Here is a 24,010-nt window from a genome sequence, read left to right on the forward strand (position 1 = left end):
ATGTAAAGATTATTTTGATCTCCAGTTCTGGAGCAGCTAACATGCGGTTGACCATGGGGAAAATTAATTGTTTTTGAGATTAAGACTAGTAAATTTTAGTGATCACCCTTGCACCTTCTTTAAAGTGCAAAGTTCAAAGTATAAGAAAATTACAGGAGGTCTGGGTATGACCTCCAAAAATCTATCTCACTGGTGGTGGCAAATGAGACTTAAACTTGTATCCATGAAGAATGCTCGACAGTTGTGGCAGAACTTGAATAGTATCACCACCTATAAAGTTAAGCGACACAGACGAGAACGGGGCTTCAGTTCCAGGTGAGCTCAATGCCTTCTATGCTGGCTTTGGACACGAAAATACGGAGGAACTATCACAAACTCCCACAGGCCCCAATAATCCTGTGATTTCAGCCGCTGAGGCCAATGTATGAGCTGCCTTCAGAAGGGTGAACCCACGATAAGCATCCAGCCCAGACGGGGAAACCTGGCCTCATAGTAAAGACCTGACCTGATCAAATGGCTGGAGTATTTACTGAGATCTTTAACCTCTCGCTTTGGCAGTCTGAGGGGAAAAAACACCTGCTTCAAGTAGACTGAATTTATACTGATCCCTGAGAAGAACATGGTAACCAGCCTCAGTAACTATCATCCAGTAGCACTTGCATCCACAGTGATGATGAGTTTTGAAAGGTTTGTGATGAAACATATCAACTCCTGCATGAAAAATTATTTGGATCAGCTCCAGTTTGCCTACGGGAGCAAAAGGTCCACAGCAGGTACCATCTCATTAGTTCTACATTCAACCCTGGAACATCTGGACAGTGAAGATGCTCCTTATCAAATATAGGTCAGCATTTAATACCATCATCCCCTCAAAACTAATCAATAAGCTTCAAGACCTTGGCTTCAATACCTCCTTGTGCAATTGGATCCTCAATTTCCTCACTTGCAGACCCCAGTCAGTTTGGATTGACAACATCTCCTCCGTGATCTTCATCAGCACAGGGACACCACAAGGCTCTGTGCTTGGCCCCTTGCTCTACTCAGTTTACACTTTTGACCGTGAGTCTTGACAGCTCCACTGCCATATTCAAGTTTGCTGACAGCCACTGTCATTGGCCGGATCAGAGGTGGTGACGAATCAGCATATAAGAGGGTGATTGAAAATCTGGCTGAGTGGTACCACAACAACATCCTCTTACTCAATGTCAGCAAGACCAGGGAGCTGATTATTGACTTCAGGAGGAGGAAACCAGGGGTTTGTGAACCATTCCTCATCAGAGGATCAGAGTTGGAGAGCGTCAGTAACTTTAAATTCCTCAGTATTATAATTTTGGAGGATTTGTCCTGGGCCTAGCTCATAAGTGCAATTAAGAAGAAAGCACTGCAACACTCCTACTTCCTTTAGGAATTTGTGAAGAATCAGCTGGACATCTAAAACCTTTTGGCAAACTTCTATAGATGTGTATTGACTGGTTGCGTCATAGCCTGGTATGGAAACGCTAAAGCCTTTGAACGGAAAAGCCTGCAAAAAGTACCTGTTCATCACAGGTAAAGCCCTCCCCACCATTAGGCACATATTCATGAAGCATTACCACAGGAAAGCAGCATCCATCATCAGGGACCCCCACCACCCAGGTCATGCTCTCTTTCACTGCTGCCATCAGGAAGAAGGTACAGGAGCCTCAAGATTCTCACCACCAGGTTCATGAACAGTTATTACCCCTCAACCATACTGCTGTTGAACCAAAGGGGGAAACTTCACTGAACTTCACTTGCCCCATCATTGAAATGGTCCCACAACCTGAGGACTTACGTTCAAGGACACTTTATCTCATGTTCTCAATATTTATTGCTTATTTATTTATTATTATTTCTTTAGTTTTGTATTTGCACAGCTTGTTGTCTTTTGCACACAGACGGAATACCCAAGTTAGTGTGGTCTTTAATTAATTCTGTTATGGTTATTATTCTATTATGGATTTATTGAGTATGCCCGTAAGAAAATGAACTTCAGAGTTTTATCTGCTGATATATATGTACTTTGATAATAAACTTTGAACGTTTATTATCAATGCATGTATACTATATATAAACTTGAGATTAGTCTCCTTACAGGCAGCCACAAGGTTAATGCCCATAACAAAACTAACTTTAAGGTTCAAATAAAATTTATTATCAAAATACAGTATGTCTCACCATAAGCAACATTGAGAATCAAATCATAATTATGCTTAGTACTGGTACACCAAAATTCCTGGGCAATGTGATGTGAGCTGCTTTCAGTTTCCATCTCAGGTAGATAGGGTCCTTAAGAGAATTTTTGGCATATTGGCCTCCTTAAATCAAAGTATTGGGTACAGGAGTTGGGATGTTGTGTTGAAGTTCTGTAAGATGTTAGTGAGGCCTAATTTGGAGTATTGTGTGCGGTTCCGGTCACCTACTACTCGATCTGTGCCCCTTATCATCTTGTACACCTCTATCAAGTCACTGCTCATCCTCTTTGCCCCAAACAGGAAAGCCCGAGCTCACTCAACCTCATATAAGACTTGCTCTCTAGTGCAGGCATCATATTCTTTGATATCATTTATCTTGGAAAGGTGAGCATGGTGGGACTAACGTTCTCAGTTTTCTCTATTTCACTGCAAGGAGTATTGGACGTAAGGTGGCCAAGCTTAAGACATTGATCAGCATGTGGGAATTATGACATTACAGCCGTTAGTGAGATCTGGTTATAGGAAGGACAGGACTGTCAGCTCACTGTTCTAGATGTGATGGGATGAGAGGGACTAGAGGAGGAGAGGTGGCATTACTAGTCAGGGAAAATGTTACTGCAGGTGTTCAGTCAGGACAGACTGGAGAGCTTGTCTACTGACATTTCATGGGTGGAACTGAGGAATAAGAAAGGGTGGACAGGCTAATGGAGCTATATTGTATATTATAGAATTTGGTCGAACAAATTACAAGAGAAGTTGCAGACAATTGTAAGAAATATAAGACCATAACACATGGGAGCAGAATTTGGCCATTTGGCCCAGTGAGTCTGCTCCACCATTTCATCATGGCTGATCCAATTTTCCCCTCAGCTCGATCTCCTGCCTTCTTCCCATATCCCTTCATGCCCTGACCAATGAAGAATATTTACCTCTGCCTTAAATATACATAGAGTTGTGATAGTAGGTGGTTCAAACTAGTAAAGAGATTGCAGGCAGTTGTCAGAAATAATAGGTTGTGATAGGTGATTTTAACTTTTCACACATGTTGACTGGGCAGTTTGTTCAGCTGAACTGAAGTCGTTGAGGCAGGTGAGGATACAGCAGACTGTAATAGATGTAAAATTTTGAGAATCTCCGGATTCCTGCCTTAATTCATAGCTGATAAGAAATGGTGGCTGAGTTTCAATTCTGAATTTTCCGTAGCGGAGAACCATTAAGGGATCTACTAGGTCTGTAGGGGTTCAAGGAAGTGGCTCAGAGATGGACTGGACTGTGGTTAGTTCCCAGCTAGACTAATGTGTCCAGTTCTAGGCATCAGACACCAGGGCTGTGGACCACAGGTTACATTGCTGGTGTGAAATAGGATAGATCCATCTTCAAAAGTTCAAAGTAAATGTGTTATCAAAGTATATATATGTCACCATATACTACTGTGAGATTCGCTTATGTGTTCTGTGTGAGCAATACGTACTGTTGTGTATCTCGGTCTGGAGGCCAAGTTCTTGAACATTGTTTCATTTGGCGGTATGTGTGTATACGGTTAAAATGGAATAGACTTGAATTAGAACTTGAACCTGATTTTCTTGCAGGTATTCACAGTAGAACAAAGAAATATGATATGAGCAATGAAAAAATGACACAAAGACTGACAACCAATGTGCAAAAGAAGGCAAACTGTGCAAATACAAAGTAAATAAGTAATACTGAGAGCAGAAAGTGAAGAGTTAGTTCATAGTAGTAAATTTGATTAAACGTTGGCTTTGTGGGGGAAGCCAGAGAATAGTTGTAGACGGTTGTCGAGGCCTGTGACTGGTGGAGTGCCGCAGGATCAGTGCTGGGTCCATTGATGTTTATCATCCACGTTGTTAATGTAGATGACAATGTGCTGAACTGGATCAGTAAATTTGCCACTGAACCCAGATTGAGTGTGTCGTGGGCAGCGAGGAAGACTATTAAAGCTTGCAGCAGGAGCTAGACCAGCTTGAAAAGTGGCAGATGGAATTTAATACATCTATTACACTTCAGGAGGACCAACCAGGGTCGGTTTTACACAGTGAATGGTAGGGCACTGAGGAGTGTGTAAAACCAAGGGATCTGGGAATACAGATCCATAATTCATTGAAAGTAGTAGGCCAAGACAATAGGGCCATGAAGAAACCCTTTGGCACGTTGGTCTCCATCAATCAATGTATTGAGTCCAGGAGTTGGGGTGTTATGTTGAAATTGTATAAGATGTTGGTGAGGCCTAATTTGGAATACTTCATGCAGTTTTGGTCACCTGCCTACAGGAAAGATGTAAATAAGATTTGAATGAGTACAGAGGAACTTTACAAGACTGTTGCTGGGAATGGAGGACCTGAGTTATAGGGAAAAGATGAATAGGGTAGGACTTTATTTTCAGGAGGAAGGAGAATGAGTGGAGATTTAATAGGGAAATATAAAATTATGAGGGGTGTAGGTAGGGTTAATGCAAGCAGGATTTTCCCACTAAGGTTGGGTGAGACTACAAGTGGAAATCATAGGTTAAAGGTGAAAGATGAAATATTTAGGGGAAATTGAGGGAGGACTTCTTCATACAGAGGGTGGTGTTAGTGTGGAACAAGCTGCCAGCAGAACTGGTGGATGTGCCCAGAAACCACATTGGCTTCCTATCAGTGGTGACAAATGTGTTGGACCAGATTCTGAGGGGCATTCTACATTCACTTGGAAAGGCAAGGACTCATCTGAAGGAGCCCACATGGTTTTGTACAGGATGATGTGTGGTGGCAAGTGTGCTGGCTGGCTGCATTATGGCCTGGTATGGGAACACCAATGACTTTGAGGGGAAAATCCTACAAAAGGTAGTGGATTCGGCCCAGTACATCACGGGTAAAACCCTCCCAACCATTGACCACATCTACATGAAACATTGCTGTAGAAAAGCAGCACCCATCATCAAATCAAAGTTGCTGGTGAACGCAACAGGCCAGGCAGCATCTCTAGGAAGAGCTACAGTCGACGTTTTGGGCCGAGACCGGTCTTGGCCTGAAACGTCGACTGTACTTCCTAGAGATGATGCCTGGCCTGCTGCGTTCACCAGCAAATTTGATGTGTGTGGCTTGAATTTCCAGCATCTGCAGAATTCCTCGTGTTTACCCATCATCAAAGATCCTCACCACTTAGGCCATGCTCTTTTCTCGCTGCTGCCATCAGGTAGAAGGTACAAGTGCCTCAGGATTCACTCCACCAGGTTCAAGAGCGGTTACTACCCCTCAATCATCAGGCTCTTGAACAAAAGTAGATAATTACACTTAAATAACACTTGTTATTTCATGCTCATAATTTGTTGCTATTTATTTATATTTGCACAGTTTGTTTACAGTTCCTGATGTTTACAGTTTACCAATCCGGCTTACAGTTACCGTTCTATAGATTTGTTAAGTATGCTCACAGGAAAAGGATCTCAGGGTTTGTATGTGGTGATAAGAGCAAGGATATGATGCTGAGGTTTTATAAGGCATTGGTCAGACTGCACCTGGAGTATTGTGAGCAGTTCTGGGCCCCTTATCTAAGAAAAGATGTGCTGGCATTGGAGAGGAGCCAGAGGAGGTTCACAAGAGTGATCCCAGGAATGAAAGGGTTTGTTTGATGGCTCTGGGCATGTACTTGCTGAAGTTCAGAAGAGTGAGGGGTGGGGTGTGTGTCATTGTTGAAGCCTACTGAATATTGAAAGGTGTAGATAGAGTAGATATGGAGAGGATGCTTCCTGTAGTGAGGAAATCTAGGACCAGAGGGCACAGCCTCAGAATAGAGGATGCCCTTTAGAACAGAGATGAGGAGGATTTTCTTTAGCCAGATGGTGGTGAACCTGTGGAATTCATTGCCCTGGGTGGCTGTGGAGGCCAAGGCATTGTATATGTTTAATATGGAAGTTGATGGGTTCTTGATTAGTCAGTGTTTCAAAGGTTACGGAGAGAAGGGATGAGAATGGGGTTGTGAGGGAAAATAAATCAGCCATGATGGAATGGCAGAGCAGACTCAATGGGCCAAGTGGCCTCATACAATCTTATGATTTTATTTTTATATATTTTTCACTAGAACGTCGGTGACTGAGAGGTGATTATATGTCATGTGTGCATCAAAACCTAGTGAAGTGCGTTGTTTGCGCCAATGATCAACACAGCCTTATAATTATGCTGGGGGTAGCTCACAAGTGTGGTTGTACTTCTGACATCAAAACAGCGTGACCACAGCCTGCTTACCTTACCTTACTTCACCCTCTTTGGACTGTGGGAGGAAACTGGAACATTCAGAGGAAACACACGGGGTCACGGGGAGTGTGTACAAACTCCTTGCAGAAGGTGGAGGGAATTGAACCCCAATCAGCGATCGCTGGTGCTGTAAAGTAATTGCACTAGCCGCCACACTATTGTGACACCAGCTAAAGTTGAGGGGCAGAGATAGAGGAAGGCAGTCTTTTTCCTCAGGCAGAGAAGTCAAGCACTAGAGAGCGGGTTTAAGATGAGAGGGGAGAAATTTAAAGATCTCGGGGCTGGATTTTTCAGAGGGTGGTGAATATGTGGCTGGTGGCGGAGACCGATACAGTTACAACTTTCAATACGTGTTTGAACACGTATATAAAATGTGTTCAGGAATGTGAGCCTCATTCAGGCAAGTAGGACTGGTGTAGATAAGCAGTCAGCAGGAAAGAGCTGGGCCTAAGGGGCCTGTTTCTGTGGTAAATGTTTCTGATTCTTCAAATAATTATGTTCCTATTATGTGTATGGACTAGAATTACGGGGCATATTGTCAGACTGAGATTAAACTAAGAATGGTTTGCTTCATATACACTCAGTGACCACTCGGTACCTCTGGTACCCAATAAAGTGCCACTGAGTATGTTCATGGTCTTCTGCTGCCATTTGCGGATGCTGTTTTACTCACCACTGTTGTAACGTGTGGTTTTTTTGAGTTACTGTTGCCTTCCTGTCAACTTGAACCAGTCTGGCCATTCTCCTCTGACCCCTCTCATTAAGGCATTTTGGCCCACAGAACTGCCGCTCACTGGATTTTTTTTTTTGTTTCTCGCATCATACTCTGTAAACTCTAGAGACCGTTGTGCATGAAAATTCCAGGAGTTCCACAGTTTCTGAGATTTTGAAACCACTTTATCTGGCACCAGCAGTCATTCCACGGTCAGAGTCACTTAGATTACATATCTTCCCCATTCTGATGTTTGATATGAACAACAACTGAACCTCTTGACCACGTCTGCATGCTCTTACACATTGAGTTGCTGCCACATGATTGGCTGATCAGATATTTGCATTAATGAGCAAGTGTACAGGTGCACCTAATAAATTAGCCACTGAAAGTGTGTGTGTATATATGGGTTTTCGCTAATCCCAAGATTAGTTTCCAATCAAAGAAGTATCTCTGTGAGGAGGGAAAAACTGACTCATTTTAATCAAAATTATTTTAAACAGGTCAGCTAGAGTTCTCGGCTCCAGTGAATCTCTCGATCAAGTCGCATGACTTCCGCACTGTCCTGAAATGGGATGTACATAATTCAAGTGAAGAAACTAGGTTTAATGTTGAGTTTTTTGAATATGGGTAAGTTTATACCTTTTTTAATGAGTTATAGTTAACAATGCAAGCATTCTGAGTTGGAGGTTAATAGAAGCTTTTGTTTTCAGAACTTCAGAATGGAAGCCAGTTTGTGTCAATGTTTTGACACATTCCTGTGATCTCAGCAATGTTTTTGTCATCTCTGAGAATCAACTGGGTGGCTACTATGCCCGAGTTAAAGCAGTTACGGCATTGCAAGAGTCGGAGTTTGCTTATACTAGTCGGTTTACTTTTGGTCAAAATGGTAAGTTGGAATTCAAAGACCAGCCACAATCTTTATCACAACCAAAATCTGTCAATATTGCATAACATGTTTCTGAAGAATAATGACAAAAAAAATTGGCTTTGAGTGTAAACAAATGTGCTTTGAAAATATTAATGTACTTGTCTTTTATTTAAATTTTAAAATAGGTTGTTTTCCTAAGCATTCTATATGTAAAAATGAGTAAAACATCACATGCATGCACACGTGCGCAGACAAGGAGGCAGAGGGGGGAGAGAGAGAGAGGTCCAACAGAGAGGGGCAGACAGAGATGCGCAAGGGGATGCTGGAAATCCAGAGTAACGCAAAAACTGCTGGAAAAACTCAGCAGGTCAGGCAGTAAAATATCAATTGTGACATGGCGTGTCTCTTTAGAATCTCCTTTCTTAGCTGACTGCTTTCATAAGAGAACAGGAGGTAAACTGCAAATATTGTCAATGATTGTTAATTCTCTTGTTACCAAAGCAACAAGAGGTTGGGACCATTACTGAGTGACTGTTAGGAATCTGAGCCTTTCTCAATTTTTACTGAAATAAATCACTGTTAAACCTGTTAGTTAAAAGGTGCCACCTTAAAGAGTAATTCAGATTTCTTTCCCCAATTTCACAATTCCAGTAGTATCATTGAGTGTGGGGATGGATATTACCATCGGACATTTACTGTTCTTTCTCAGTATACAGTCAAGAGCAGGTGTTAGAGTTAGTGAAGCTGCTGCCTCACACTTCGAGTCACCATTGGAAATTTTCAAGGATGTTGCCAGGACTTGAGGAACTGAGTTATAGGAAAAGGTTGAATAGATTAGGACTTTAGTTCAAGGTTCTCAGCAAAGTTATCACAATACATGTATGTCAACCTGTACAGCCCTGAGATTTATTTTGTTGTAGGCATACACAATAAATCCAATAACCATAATAGAATCAATGAAAGACCGCACCAACAACAAACTCTGCAAGTGAGGGGATGATGGTATTGAATGCCAAACTGTAGTCGATAAAGAGCAACCTGACGTATGCATCTTTGCTGTCCAGAAGTTTTAAGGGTTGAGGGATGAGCTAATGAGGTGGACCTGTTGCTCTATTAGGTAAATTGGAGTAGATCTAAGTCACTTTTCGAGCAGCAGTTGATTTTTTTTAATCACCAACCTTTCAAAACACCATCACTGTGGATGTAAGTGCTACTGGGTGATAGTCATTGAGGCAGGTTATCATGTTCTTCTTGGGCCGATGTGGCTGGATTTCACTTTGTAAGAGAGGAAAGTATTCAAGCCCTGCCAGAGCTGCCCAGCGTCCTTCATTGATTCAAGATTAGTCCAGAGTTGCCAGTTTGCCCGTGAGATGGCTTTACAATGATCGTAGCTGGCCCTCTTGTAACTCTCTCGGTCACTGAACTTGAATTCCTCTGATCTGGCCCTCTGCACATTGTGGATCTCATGGTTCATCCGGGGCTTCTGGTTGCAGAAGGCTCTTCAGCAAAGCAGACTGAGGGGGGATTAAATGGCGGGAACTAAGGTATATGCAGCCAGGCTTTTTCCACTGACGATGAGTGGGACTTGGAACTAGAGGTCATGGGTTAATGGTGAAAATGTTTAAGGGGAACATGAGGGGGAGTTCCTTCACTCTGAGGGTGGTGAGAGTGTCAAATGAGCTGCCAGCAACAGAAGTGGATTCAGGTTTGATTTCAACATTTAAGAGAAGTTTGGGTAGGTACATGGATGGGATCCAAGGGCAGGTGGATGGGACAATGCCGAGCAATAGTTCGGCATGGACTAGATGGGTGAAAAGGCATGCTTCTGTTCTGTATGACTATATGAGCAAACTTAGACCATGGTAGAATTGATAGAGGGATTGGGTGAGAAGGAGATGTGTAGAATGTTCAGTGGTAGAGTTGACACGGATTGGGTGGGAGGAAGGAAGTATGTAGAATGGTCAATAGTAGAATTGACGGGTTGGGTGGAGAGGAACCGTGTATAGAATGGTTTAATTGTAGAATTGACAGGAGGGTTAGGTAAGGAGAATGGAGGAAGAGTAAAGGGAATGCAGAGGGAAAGAAAGATGGAGGGATTAATGAGGAAATATGATTGCCGAGGGAGCTAGTTATTATGCTTCAGAGTTGGTGGGTGTAATTTCACCTAAGTATCATCTCACTCCATAATACATAAAAATTGAGCTTCATCTTTTCTGTCTGAAATACAACTATGCCAATAATTTCATAAGAACTGTCCAGGGTCGTTCCATGTATCTACCACTCTCTGTGGTAGAGTCAGACACGTTAGAGACGTTTAAGAGCCTCTTAGATAGACACATGGATGATAGAAAAATGGAATTTATTCAGGGGATTATGAAGGGTCAGATTGATCTTAGAGTAGATGAAAAGGGTGGCATAGCATCTGGGCCAAAGGGCCTGTACTGTGCTGTATTGTTCTGTAAGTTAACATGGCTGCACGTATCAACCAAGATATTGTGGCAAAAGGAACCTGCAGGGAAGGATATTTTTACAAGATTAGGATTATAACTGATCAACTTTGGGTAGAAAGACTTAACTTTTCATCCATGATCATGGATTGAGTTCAACACGAGATTTTCCCCTTGTCATACGTGTGGATATCTAAAATACAACTGTATGTATGTTGCTTCTTTATTTAAAAATGAATAGACTAAGGTAGCGATTGATATCAGATGATGTGTTGCGCAAAGATAATCGTCCTACTTGTTGGCACATAATTAATTCGTTTCTTTCTGTAGCTCTGGTGTCTGCTCAGTGTTTATTGAAATTTTCACCAGATGATTGTGATTTGTGTAATTGTACCTTTGACTTGTGCAGCTACCTTGGGAGCTCCTGTTGTATTGCTTGCAGCTGATGGCAGACAGTTAACAGTGCAAGTCAAATATCCAGCTCTTAATTCTACATCAGAAAGCGTGCTTTGGAACTCTTTGTACTATAATGTGTACTGCAGGCACCCCAACCAGACCAATCCGGTAAGATTTAATAAAAAGTATTTTAATTTTTTGCCGTATTGAGTACTGGGGTTTATTGCTCATCTTGAATTGTCCTTTAGAAGTAGGGCGAGTCTGCTGTCCATCTGCTGGGAACTGCTGCATCAGAGCTAATGGGCAAGGAATCCCACAGGATTCGGGCTTGGTGCTAAAGAAGAGTTGATGGTATAAGACCACAAGACATAAGAACAGAATTAGGCCATCAGGCCTGTTCTGCCATTCCATCATGGTTGATTCATTGCCTTGGGGCGGTGTGTGGCTTAGTGGGTAATCAGCAGTAATGGTTTCTCATGTGCCTATCGGCCTCATTCTTTCCTGTGTTTAGTGGTCATGGGTTTGATGGCTGTGGTCAGACTAGCCTGGGTTAGTAACCAGTGCATTTTGTCAATAGGTGAATATTTTAAGGTGGGTAACATGGGGCCAATAACATGAGCTGCCTTGCTGTGGAGTTCTTTTGTTTTTCTATCAGCTGTCATTTATGTTAATTTAGTGGAAACCATTTTTGGTTTGGTGTGGAAAGTGTGAACAAGTTCAATGAGTTCAAAGCGATTTTTTTTCCCCCCATTACTTTCATTTAATTTTATTTATTTAAAGAGCACAGTAACAGTCCCAAAGAGCCCACATGCCCTATTACACCCATATGACCATTTAGCTTACTGACCCATACCTCTTTGGCATGTGGGTGGAAACCAGAGCACCCGGAAGAAACCCACACAGTCACGGAGAGAATGTGCAAGCTCCTTACTGCAGTGGCGGGAATTGAACCTGGGTCACTGGTACTATAAGGCGGTGCCTGAACTGCTACACCACAATGCCACCTCAAACTGTTAGACAGCGTTACCTCATCTTGTTTGTTCTGACTAAGGTCAGTAACCAAAGTGTCCTCTGTCCTTGCCACCACAGCCGTGCCTCGACCGTCATGGTTTGCATGTGTCAGTGTCTTGCTCCTGATACTGCAGTACCAATCCACATGTGCAGTCTCGGCACTGGAAGCTGTGAATCTGAATTCAATAAATCTGGTCGTTTGGGAGCAAACATTGGGGCAAATCTTCAGTTGCCTTCAGATTACAGTCTCCCTTTGGGAGCTCAGCTCCAGAACCACTGCACGACCGAACCGCACACAGGTTGTCTCATCGTAGACTCACGCTGGCCTTCTGACAGCTCTTGAGACCTGTCCTTGGGCATCTGGTAGGTGTGACCTGTACCTTAATGCCTGTCCTAGACATTCACCGACGTTCGGACGCGTTCCTCAAAGACAAAACGAAAAGTTGTTTTAAAATTCTTTGCATTTGAAAAGCTCAAGGACGCGACTGCACACTAAAGCAAATAAGGAAAAAAAAAATCTTAGCACGTTAAAATGTAACATCACAGCTATTGTTGTTCATGAGTGTTGAAAGCGTGGTCATTGGGTCCTCCGTTGGTTGGGTTCGGCCGTGAATGTTGCGTCCTAGCAGCCATATGCAATGCAGTACACGAGCCAGGGCCGTGTGATATGGAGAGCAAGCTGTTTCCCCTGCCGCAGGCTCCCACTCTCAATGCAGCCCAACGAATGGCGGAGGCTGATAAAGTTTGACACCAGTGGCGTGGCAGGAGTTGCCAGTCAGTGTTGAGATCAGTGTAAGACTGACTGCCTTAGGGACTCCAGCTCCAGACTTTTCCTCGAGGATTACTCCCAAAGTCTTCCCCAGGAGTGGGTGTAGCCATAAGGCAGTGGAGGTTTGAGAGCAGAGTTATCCTTCTAGATGAGCTGCCAGTCATGGCTGATGAGCCCCATTTGCCCGAAGAGACTGGTTATAGGCGCCCGTAACCGGCCTTTACCCCTTTATTGGTACTACAATAGGAAAATACAGTGGTGCAGGAAATCTGAAAAAGTAAAAAAGCATTGCATTTGCTCAGTAGGTGACGGAGCATCTGGGATGTGTAAAACATCAAGAGTTACGTTTTCAATTCATGACGGGTCTACCTCAAGTGTTCACTGTTTCTATCTCTGTGATGTTGTCTGTACTAACTGCACACAGTAAACGTGTGCAGTATTTCACTAGGTTGACTAATCAAGTATTTCATTTGCCACAGGTTTGTCTGGAACTGTCTCCAGAAAACCCACTTTATCAAAGGGACTTTGTTGAAGGAACCGTTTGTGTATCTGCTGAAGTAGAACTACCACTCTTTAATCTTGTTGGAAAGAAATCTAACGAAAAGTGTTTGAGAATGCCCGAGAATAACATATCAGGTACACTTTAATCTGGTAGCTTGCTGCTGAAATTGAAATGAATTCCATGTTTTCACTGTATTCTGATTGTGCACAGTTCCAGCTTCAGGGCATCGTACGGGCCCAATAAGAGCGTCTGTACTCAAATCCATTGGGCAGGGCTAGTGTAGACTGGTGGAACTGTTAAATCAATTAGTTTAAATTATTTATTAACAAATGCAAGGCCTCTATATCCTACAGAAAACCTTGCTGAAGAAATAGTTCAGGTGTTGATTGCAATTTTTCAAGAATCCCCAATATTCAGCAAGGATTCTCAGATTCTCAAACGAATGTAATGTTACCTTCAACAATATTGACTCCGAATCCGGTTTACCATCACTGCCCTATGTGACATGAAATTTGTTGTTTTGTAGCTGCAGTACAGTGCAATAAAATAAAATTACTAAATAATGCAAATAAGAGAATAATGAGGTAGTTTTCATTGTCTGTTCAGAAACCAGATGGCAGAATGGAAGGAGGTCTTCCGAAACGTTGACTGTAGTCTTCAGACTCCTGTACCTCCTGCCTGATGGTAATAACAGCTGGAGGGCCCTTAATGCTGCATTTAAGCTTACTAAAATACTTTCTTTTTTCTACTAAATACTAAATTTCTTTTTTCCTGTAAGCATCTGCAAGAAAAATGATCTCAAGTTGGTATATGGTGACATATATATATACTTTGATAATAAATTCACTTTGACTTTGAAATTGCAGTGTGGATGCTGCCTTCTTGTGGCGTTGCCTGTTGTTGATGAATGTCCTACAGCCATCTGCAGTCTCTTTCAGTCCTGTGCATCGAGGCTTCCATACCAGTCTGTGTTGCAAGCAGTCAGATTGTTCTCCACCGTATATCGGTAGAAACTTGCAAAGGGTCTTTCACGTGCCAAGGCTCCTCAAACACCCAAGTGAAATAGAGCCGCTGGCGTGCCTCCTTTGTGTTTGCATCAGTGTTGGGCTGGGCTGAGATGTTGATGCCCAGGAGAGTGCAAAGGCAAGGAGCAGGAGGCAATTAAGCTAACCTTAGAGACAGTGCAATGCTGCAGTAATAACAGGACACCAAGAGAACTCTAATACTATTAATGAATCAACATAGAAGGAATAAAAATGGGGGGGGGAGGGGGGGAGCTTGAAGATTAGAGTTCCTCAATGTTAACTATCAAGGTGGACAACGGAAAACCAGGTGAAATAATGGATTTGGATTTAATAAAAGATACTTAATAAGACATTATATAAAAGGTTTCCCCACGAGTGTTCACTTTATTGAGCATAATGTATTTACCATCAATGGAGGATTAGTAAATGACACAATGAATACATTAATTTCAGGTTTGAAAATTGTTATTAATCATATCCCAGTCGATCAATGCTAATTGTTTTCTAAGTAATATGGAGATTTCTCTGTCACATTTTGATTATATTTTTGATGAAAAATTCCTTATTTTTCATTCCATTCCATTTTGATTAGAAAATAGCTTGGACAGCAATCTTTTTGAAAGAATGGCAGGCTTGAAGATGCATGTCAAATCCCAACAATAGTAGCTTTAATTAAATAAATAATACAGGGTATAAAACTAGTGTCACTAACAATGACATGAAAATATGTTGGATTGTCAAAAAGTATCCAAATATCTTCCGTCAGTAATCAGTTGTTCACTCATGCATCAGGAAAGCAATTCAGACCCCTCGAGATAGGTGACTTGGACTGTATATTAAAATATTGACCTTGCTTCTAATGACTACATCCCATGAATAGAGTAAAGGGAATATCAGGAGGACGTCCTGCTTCTTAAATGACAGTAACTCTCCCTAGAGCAGAGAACGATCAAATACAATACTCTTTCAAATCTATAAAATTCAACTGAAAGCATTTAGAACATAGAACAGTACAGCACGTGAACAGACTATTTGGTCCACAGTGTTGTGTGGAACCAACTGAAAAGCAAAGCAGGAACACCCCAGTGCTAATCTCTCCTACCTAGACCTTGTCCATATCCCTCCATCTTCCATGTGCCTATCCAAACCTCTCTTAAAAGCCTCTACTGTATTTGTCTTTACCACCATACCAGGCAGCATATTCCAGGCACCACAGCTCTTGAGTATAAAACTTGCCCCTCTCCTTCAGTGCATGCCCTCGGGTATTAGACATTTCAACCCTGGGAAACAGATGCTCTCTGTCCATTCTGTCTACAGTGCCTGTAAAAAGTATTCACCCCCTTTGGAAGTTTGCATGTTTTGTTGTTTTGCAACATCATATTCTTTCCATTTCTTGAAGTTAATCTTCAAGAAATGGAAAGAATATGGCACAGCTGTAAATCTGCCTAGAGCAGGCCGTCCTCAAAACCTGAGTGACCGTACAAGAAGGGGACTAGTGAGGGAGACCACCAAGAGATCTATGACAACTCTGGAGGAGTTACAAGCTTCAGTGGCTGAGATGGGAGAGACTGCGCATACAACTGCTGTCCGGGTGCTTCACCATTTGCAGCTTTACGGGAGAGTGACAAAGAGAAAGCCACTGTTGGGGGGGGGGGGGAGGGGAGAAAAACTCACATGAAATCTCGGCTGGAGTTTGCTAGAAAGCGTGTAGGAGACTCTGAAGTCAGCTGGAAGAAGGTTCTATGGTCTGACAAAATCAAAATTGAGCATTTTGGCCGTCAGACTAGATGCTATGCTTGGCAAAAGCCAAACTCAACACATCAAAAGCCACACCATCCCTACCATCAAGCATGGTGGTGACTGCATCATGCTGTGGGGATGCTTCACTACAGCAGGCCCTGGAAGGCTTGTGAATGTAGAGGGTAAAATGAATGCAGCAAAATACAGGGAAATCCTGAAGGAAAACCTAATGCAGTCTACAGGAGAACTGTGACTTGGGAGAAGATTTGTTTTCCAGCAAGACAATGACCCCAAGCATAAAGCCAAAGCTACACAGGAATGGCTTAAAAACAACGAAGTTAATGTCCTGGAGTGGCTAAGTCAGAGTCCAGACCTCAATCCAATTGAGAATTTATAGCTGAACTTGAAAAGGGCTGTTCATTCGCGATCCCCATGTACTGTGACAGAGCTTGAGCAATTTTGTAAAGAGGAATAGGGAACAATTCCAGTGTCCAGCTGTACAAAGCTGATAGAGACCTATCCACACAAACTCAAGGCTGTAATTGTTGCCAAAGGTGCATCTACTAAATACTTGAAGGGGGTGAATACTTGTGCAATCAATTATTTTGTGTTTTATATTTGTAATTAATTTAGATCGCTTTGTTGAGATCTGCTTTACTTTGGCATGAAAGGGTTTTTTTCTGTTGATCGGTGTCAAAAAAAGCCAAATTAACTCCACTCTGATTCAATGTTGTAAAACAATAAAACATGAAAACTTCTAAGGGAGCTGAGAATACTTTTTATAGGCACTGTATGCCTGTCTCAATCTTGTAAATTTCTATCAGATTTCCCCTTAGACTCTGGTGCTCCAGTGAAAACAACACAAGTTTCTCCAGCCTCTCATGAGAGTACATGCCCTCTAAACTAGGCAGCATCCTAGTAAACCTCTTCTGCACCCTCTCTAAAGCCTCAACATCCTCCTGGGGGAGAGGGGGGTGGGGGCGATCAGAACTGTACGCAATACTCCAGATGTAGCCTAACCAGAGTACTATAAAGTTACAACATAACCTCTTGACTTTCGAACTCAGTGCCTTCACAAATAAAAGCAAGTATTCCATAAGCCTTCTTAACCACCTTATTAACCTGTGTAGCCATTTTCAAGGAGCTATGAACCTGGATCCCAAAGTCTCTCTGTTCAGTAGCAATGTTGAGGATCTTGCCCTTAGCAGTGTACTGCCTCCTTGCATTCGTCCTACCAAGGTGCAACACCTCACATTTATCTGGGTTAAACTCCATCTGCCTTTTCTCAGCCCCTATCTGCAACTGATCTACATCACACTGTTTTCTTTGCCAGTCTTCTACACTATCCACAACTCCACCAATCTTGGTATCATCTGCAAAACTTGCTAACCCATCCATCAACATTTTCATCCAGATCATTTAGACACATGACAAACAGCTGAGGTCCCAGTGCAGATCCCTGCAGAACTCCGCTAATTTCAGACCTCCAGCTTGAATAAGTCACTTCAACCACTTCCCTCTGTCTTCTATGCGCAAACCAGTTCGGAATCCAAACAGTCAAGACCCCATGCATCTTAATCTTTTGGATTAGCCTACCATGTGGGACTTTGAAAAACGCCTCATTAAATCCACTTAGGCAACATCCACAATCTTTCTCATCACCTTGTGAAAAAACTGGTAAGGCATGACTTGCCACTCACGGGGTCATGCTGGCTCTCCATAATTAGGCCATGGGTTTCCAAATGCTCATATATCCTAACTCCAAGAATTTTCTCCAGAAATTTCCCTACAGCTGAAGTGAGACTCACTGGTTCCCAGGATTTTCCCTTGTTCCCTTCTTAAATAGAGGCACAACATTAGCCACTCCAGGACCTTGCCTGTGGCTAGAGAGCACATAAGGAAGCAGGTCAATGGCTCAGGAATCTCTTCTCTTGCCTCCTTTGATAACCTTGTGTAATCCCATCATGCTCATTAGGAGGCCAAAAACTATCTCCTCCTTGACCTCGAAATGGCCTAACTTATTTATGCACTCAGTACTGATCTCCTGGTCCTCTGTCCTTTTCCTTGGTAAGTACTGATGCAAAGTACTCATTAAGTATCTCACTTGCATCCTATGCATCCAAACCAATGTTCTGTCTTCTTTCTCTTCACCCACCCCCCCCACCTTTATCCTTGAGTGGTCTCACCCTCTCCCCTAGTTATCCTCTTGCTCTTAATGTATGCATTGAATGCCTTGGGATTGGGATTCACTTTACTCCTACTGGCCAAGGACTTTTCATGACCCCTCCTGGCTTTCCTAATTCCCTTCTTTAATTCTTTTTAAGCTTCTTTATACTCGTATAGTTCATTTGATCCTTCCTCCTGAAGCTCTAATACTTTTCGTTTTTCTTCTGGACTAAATTCATCTCTGGACATCCAAGGTTCTCTTGTCTTTCCATCCTTGTCCTTCCTTCTAACACAGCACAAGACCACAGCCAAAACACAATAACTGCAGATGCTGGAAATTTTAAATATGAGTACTGCAAGAACTCAGTGGGTCAGTCAGTTCAATGTCTTCTATGACTGTTCAGGCTTGACCAATGTCGGGAACATTTGGTAGCTGACATGCAGCAGCTTTCCTGGAATCTTTTAACAGTTCATGTACTGGCATCTTCCTCGCCGCAGGGTCAGCCTGGTAGCATGTTCTTCTTGACCCATGACTTCCTAGGAGAAGAATTTACCCAGCCACAAGATGGGCATGCATGTTAGATTTTGTGAGTAGTTGGGTCATTGTAACAGATGTGTTGTGAAATTTGTGGTTTTGTGACAGTGCGGTAAATTTTTAAAAATATTACAGATTTCAATAAGAACATATATTACAATTTCATAGTGCAAGAAAGAGCAAAATAGTTAGGTAGTGTTCACAGGTTCATGGACCATTCAGAAATCTAGTGGAGGGGAAGAAGCCATACCTAATTTTTTTTTTTTTTTTATTAAGTGCAATCGTGAACAATAGCCAGATCAGAAATGCTGATCAAGTCAACTAGTTCCCAAAGAGAACTCTGATAGGCCAATCAGATGGCTCATTGCTGCTCAGCGATAGAACACAAAAAAAAATCATATGTACAATTAAGAAACATTTAAAAAGTAGAAGTAGTACTGGAGTCATGATGAAGTCTGCTGGAGAGAGACATTTATACACATGCTGTCCTCCATAATTCAAGGAGATTGAAGGATAAGGCTGCAGGGTGACAGAACGTGGCAGGAGATCTTGGAACTAAAAACTAATCCTTACCGGGGAGAAAACAGCACCTGTTCTTTCTGCACTGTTCTCCAGCAGTTTAAGGAATGCTGAGTGTGTGCCTTCAGGCTCCTGTACTTCCATGAATCTTGAACTGAACGTAGGGAGAGGAGCTAGGTTTACCCGACAGATTGCTAGGATGACAGGATTGTTGGGATGACAGGACTGCTGTACCAGGAGAGATTAGTTAGACAAGGTTTGTGTTCCCTAGAGTTTAGAAGAATGAGAGAGGACCTTGTTCAGAGGTATAAAATTCTATAGAGCTAGGCAGACCAAATGAGGGTAGGATATTTCTCCTGTCTCAGGGTGTACAGACTGAGAGTCACAATCTCGGCTTAAAGGACGAGAGAGACTAAACTGAGATGGAAATTTCTTCACCCACTCATTGGGGAAGCTGGTGACCTGTACTACCACAGAGGCTGTAGAGTCATCAAGTCAAAGCACCACAGCACAGAAACGGTCCTTTGACCCATCTAGTCCATGGCAAACCATTAATCTGCCTAGTCCCACTGACCTGCACCCAGGCCATAACCCTCCCATCTATGTACCTCTCCAAATTTTTCTTAAATGCTGAAATTGAACCTGCACCTATCACTTGCATTAGCAGCTCGTTCCAGACTCTCACAACTGAGTGAAGATGTTGCACTTAAACATTTCACCTTTCATCCTTAACCCATGACCTCTGCTTCTAGTCCCACTCAACCTCCGAGGAAGGTGCCTGTCTATACCCATCATAATTTTGTATACCTCTATCAAATCTCCCTTCAATCTTCAACCTTCTAGGGTATAAAGTCCCAACATTTTCAACCTTTCCCTGTAATTCAGGTCCTCAAGTCCCAGCAACATCCTTGTAAATTTTCTGTGTCCTCTTTCAACCTTACTTACATCTTTCCTGTACCTAGGTGACCAAAACTGCACACAATAACTCAAAATTAGGCCTCACCAATGTTTTGTAAAATTTCAACATAACATCCCAACTTCTGTACTCAGTACATTGATTTATGATGGCCAATGTGTCAAAGGCTTTCTTTACAACCCTAGCTACAGTGGCATGCAAAAGTTTGGGCACCCTGGTCAAAATTTCTGTTACTGTGAATAGCTAAGCGAGTAAAAGATGAACTGATTTCCAAAAGGCATAAAGTTAAAGATGACACATCTCTTTAATATTTTAAGCAAGAAAACTTCTTTATTTCTATCTTTTACAGTTTCAAAATAACAAAACGAAAAGGGCCCGAAGCAAAAGTTTGGGCACCTTGCATGGTCAGTACTTAGTAACACCCCCTTTGGCAAGTATCAGAGCTTGTAAATGCTTTTCGTAGCCAGCTAAGAGTCTTTCAATTCTTGTTTGGGGGATTTTTGCCCATTCTTCCTTGCAAAAGGCTTCTAGTTCTGTGAGATTCTTGGGCCGTCTTGCATGCACTGCTCTTTTGAGGTCCATCCACAGATTCTGGATGATGATTAGGTCAGGGGACTGTGAGGGCCATGGCAAAACCTTCAGCTTGCGCCCCTTGAGGTGGTCCATTGTGGATTTTGAGGTGTATTTAGGTTCATTATCCTGTTGTAGAAGCCATCCTCTTTTCATCTTTGGCTTTTTTTACAGACAGTGTCATGTTTGCTTCCAGAATTTGCTGGTATTTTATTGAATTCATTCTTCCCTCTACCAGTGAAATGTTCCCTGTGCCACTGGCTGCAACACAAGCCCAAAGCATGATCGATCCACCCCCGTGCTTTACAGTTGGAGAGGGTTCTTTTCATGAAATTCTGCACCCTTTTTTTCTCCAAACATACCTTTGCTCATTGTGGCCAAAAAGTTCTATTTTAACTTCATCAGTCCACAGGACTTGTTTCCAAAATGCATCAGACTTGTTTAGATGTTCCTTTGAACCTTTTGAATCGAACTTTTTGGCCGCAATGAGCAAAGGTATGTTTGGAGAAAAAAGGGTGCAGAATTTCATGAAAAGAACCCCTCTCCAACTGTTAAGCACAGGGGTGGATTGATCATGCTTTGGACTTGTGTTGCAGCCAGCGGCACGGGGAACATCTACTGGTAGAGGGAAGAATGAATTCAATCAAATACCAGCAAATTCTGGAAGCAAACATCACACGGTCTATAAAAAAAAAAGTCAAAGATGAAAAGAGGATGGCTTCTACAACAGGATAATGATCCTAAACACACCTCAAAATCCACAATGGACCACCTCAAGACACGCAAACTGAAGGTTTTGCCATAGCCCTCACAGTCCCCCGACCTAAACATCAGGAAGGAGTCTGCGGATACAGCTCAAAAGAGCAGTGCATGCAAGATGGCCCAAGAATCTCACAGAACTAGAAGCCTTTTGCAAAGAAGAATGGGCGAAAATCCCCCAAACAAGAATTAAAGGATTTTAACTGGCTACAGAAAGCATTTACAAGCTGTAATACTTGCCAAAGGGGGTGTTAATAAGTACTGCCCATGCAGGGTGCCCAAACTTTTGCTTTGGGCCCTTTTCCTTTTTTTGTTATTTTGACACTAAACGATGGAAATAAAGAAGTTTTCTTGCTTAAAATATTAAAGAAATGTGTCATCTTTAACTCTATGCCTTTTGGAAATCAGTTCATCTTTTACTCGCTTAGCTATTCACAGTAACAGAAATTTTGACTGGAGTGCCCAAACTTTTTCATGCCACTGTATCTGTGACACCACTTTCAAGGAAATATGGATCTGTATTTCCAGATCCCTCTGTTCTACAGTATTTCTCAGTGCTCTACCACTCACTGTATAAGACCTTGTCTGGTTGGTCCTCCTAAAGTGCAACACCTCACACTTGTCTGCATTAAATTCCATCGCCCATTTTTTCTAGCTGATCCAGATCATGCTGCAAGCTTTGGTAGTCTTTCCCCACTGTCCATTACACCCCCAATCTTGGTGTTATCCACAAATTTGCTGATCGGGTTTACCACGTTATCATCCAGATCATTGATTTAGATGATAAACAATGATGGACCCAGCACCAGTCCCTGTGGCACACTTCTAGTCACAGGCTTCGAGTCAGAGAGGCAGCTATCTACTACCACTCCCTGGCTTCTCCTACAAAGTTGATGTCTAATCCAATTTACTACCTGATCTTGAATGTCAAGCAACTAAACCTTCTTGAACAGCCTCCCTTGTCAAAGACCTTGCTAAAGTCCATGTGGAAAACACCCTCTGCCCTGCTTTCATCAACTTTCCTGGTAATTTCCTCAAAAAATTCTAAGATTGTGTGTGGTAAGTTGTGCCTAACCAAAGCCATGTTGGCTATTTCTAATTAGTCTTACTTATGAACCTCATTTGTTCCTACCTGCCTACATCTGCCGTGCACCTCCTCATCCTGATGGTCTTTAAATATATGCAGCACCCCCTTGGGCAATGTAAGCTCCCTCTGGGTGAAAGAAGCGAAATTTCCTCAGCACTCTAAAGCTCTTCCTCATCTTAAACCTCTTCTTTTGTTGCACACAGCACTGCCTGGAGTCATAGATTAATACAGACAGTAAAAGACACTTCGTTCCAACTGATCCTTGCCTATCTGACCTGGCCCCATTTGCATGCATTAAGCTGATATCCCTCTGAACCTTTCCTATCCAAGAACCTATTTAAATGTCTTTTAAGCCTAGTAATTGTACTCACCTCTACCACTTTGCACGTACCCACCACCTTCTGTGCAGAAAATGTTGTCCCTCATGTCCCCTTTAAATCTTTCTCTGTTCACCTTAAATCTATGCCCTGTAGATTTAGACTCCTCTGTGCTTGCAAAGGTCTGTGTCCATCACACTGTATGTCCCTCGTGATACTATGTCTTCTTTAATTTCACCCTGCATCTTCCTCTGCTCCAGGGGGGAAAAGGCCCAGCCTATGCAGTCTCGCCTTGTACCTCAAGCCTTTCAATCCCATAATAATCATGGTGAAACTCCTCTCCAGCACAATCATTCTCCCCCTTTAGGGTAACACCAGAAGTGTGCACAATGTGTCCAGCTGTGGCCCAACTAATATTTTTTAAAAGTTCTTCCAAGACTTCCGCAGGCGTCCCATTGGCCATTTTCATTATCTACCTGTTTCTGCCTCCTTTGAGGGATTTCCATACAGGTAAAAAAAAACACAATAATAAGAAAACACAATGAATATAAATACATAAGATCTTTTATATACTTAGATTGTCTGTCCATAAAGTGATACTTGGCACAGGAGTGTCTGTACAGAAGGTGACTCTGACAGTGGTGGTTGGGGGTGTGGAGGGGTGGGTTAGTGGATTGAGGGGTTGATCAGTCTTACTGTTTGGGGAAAGTAGCTGTTTTTTGTGTCTGGTGGTCTTTGCGTGGATGCTATGTAGCTGACAGGATTTGGACAAACAGTCCATGAGCTGGATGGGTGGGATCCTTCATGATGCTACTGGGCCTTTTTCCAGCACCTTTCTGAATACACGTCCTTGATGGCGCTGGTAATATGTTGGCGGTTTTTGACTTCCCGTCGTAGTCCACCGCGGTTCAATTTCCTGTCGAAGGGTGTGCTGCGGGCAGCCCGCAAGTGTCACCACACAACAGCATGCCCTACAGTGTTTAACAGCACAACAAGCAAAAAAACAACAACACAGATCAAATCCTCTCAGCTACGTGCTTGGGGCAACTTACAGTGGCCAATTAACTGGCCAGCCTGCACCTCTTTATGATGTGGGAAGAAGCTGGAGCACTTGGCCACTGCTTGAAGTTCATCCATGTGAAAGTTAATGCCATTTCTAAATGCCATACTATATTTTGTCAGATTCAGCAATTCTGACTTGGCTA

General features: G+C 42.6%; 1 protein-coding gene across 1 annotated transcript in view; it reads left to right on the forward strand.

The window, feature by feature from the left end:
- LOC140189235 (interferon gamma receptor 1-like) overlaps positions 1–24,010 on the forward strand; it is a 55,209-nt gene that overhangs the window by 19,653 nt on the left and 11,546 nt on the right. Inside the window, exons 2-5 of the mRNA XM_072245924.1 lie at positions 7,679–7,805; positions 7,889–8,064; positions 10,903–11,057; positions 13,149–13,305. Coding sequence (XP_072102025.1) covers positions 7,679–7,805; positions 7,889–8,064; positions 10,903–11,057; positions 13,149–13,305 — 615 coding nt within the window. The remainder of the gene's footprint in view (positions 1–7,678; positions 7,806–7,888; positions 8,065–10,902; positions 11,058–13,148; positions 13,306–24,010) is intronic.

Source organism: Mobula birostris, chromosome 2 (genome assembly GCF_030028105.1).
Source record: "Mobula birostris isolate sMobBir1 chromosome 2, sMobBir1.hap1, whole genome shotgun sequence".
NCBI lineage: Eukaryota > Metazoa > Chordata > Chondrichthyes > Myliobatiformes > Myliobatidae > Mobula > Mobula birostris.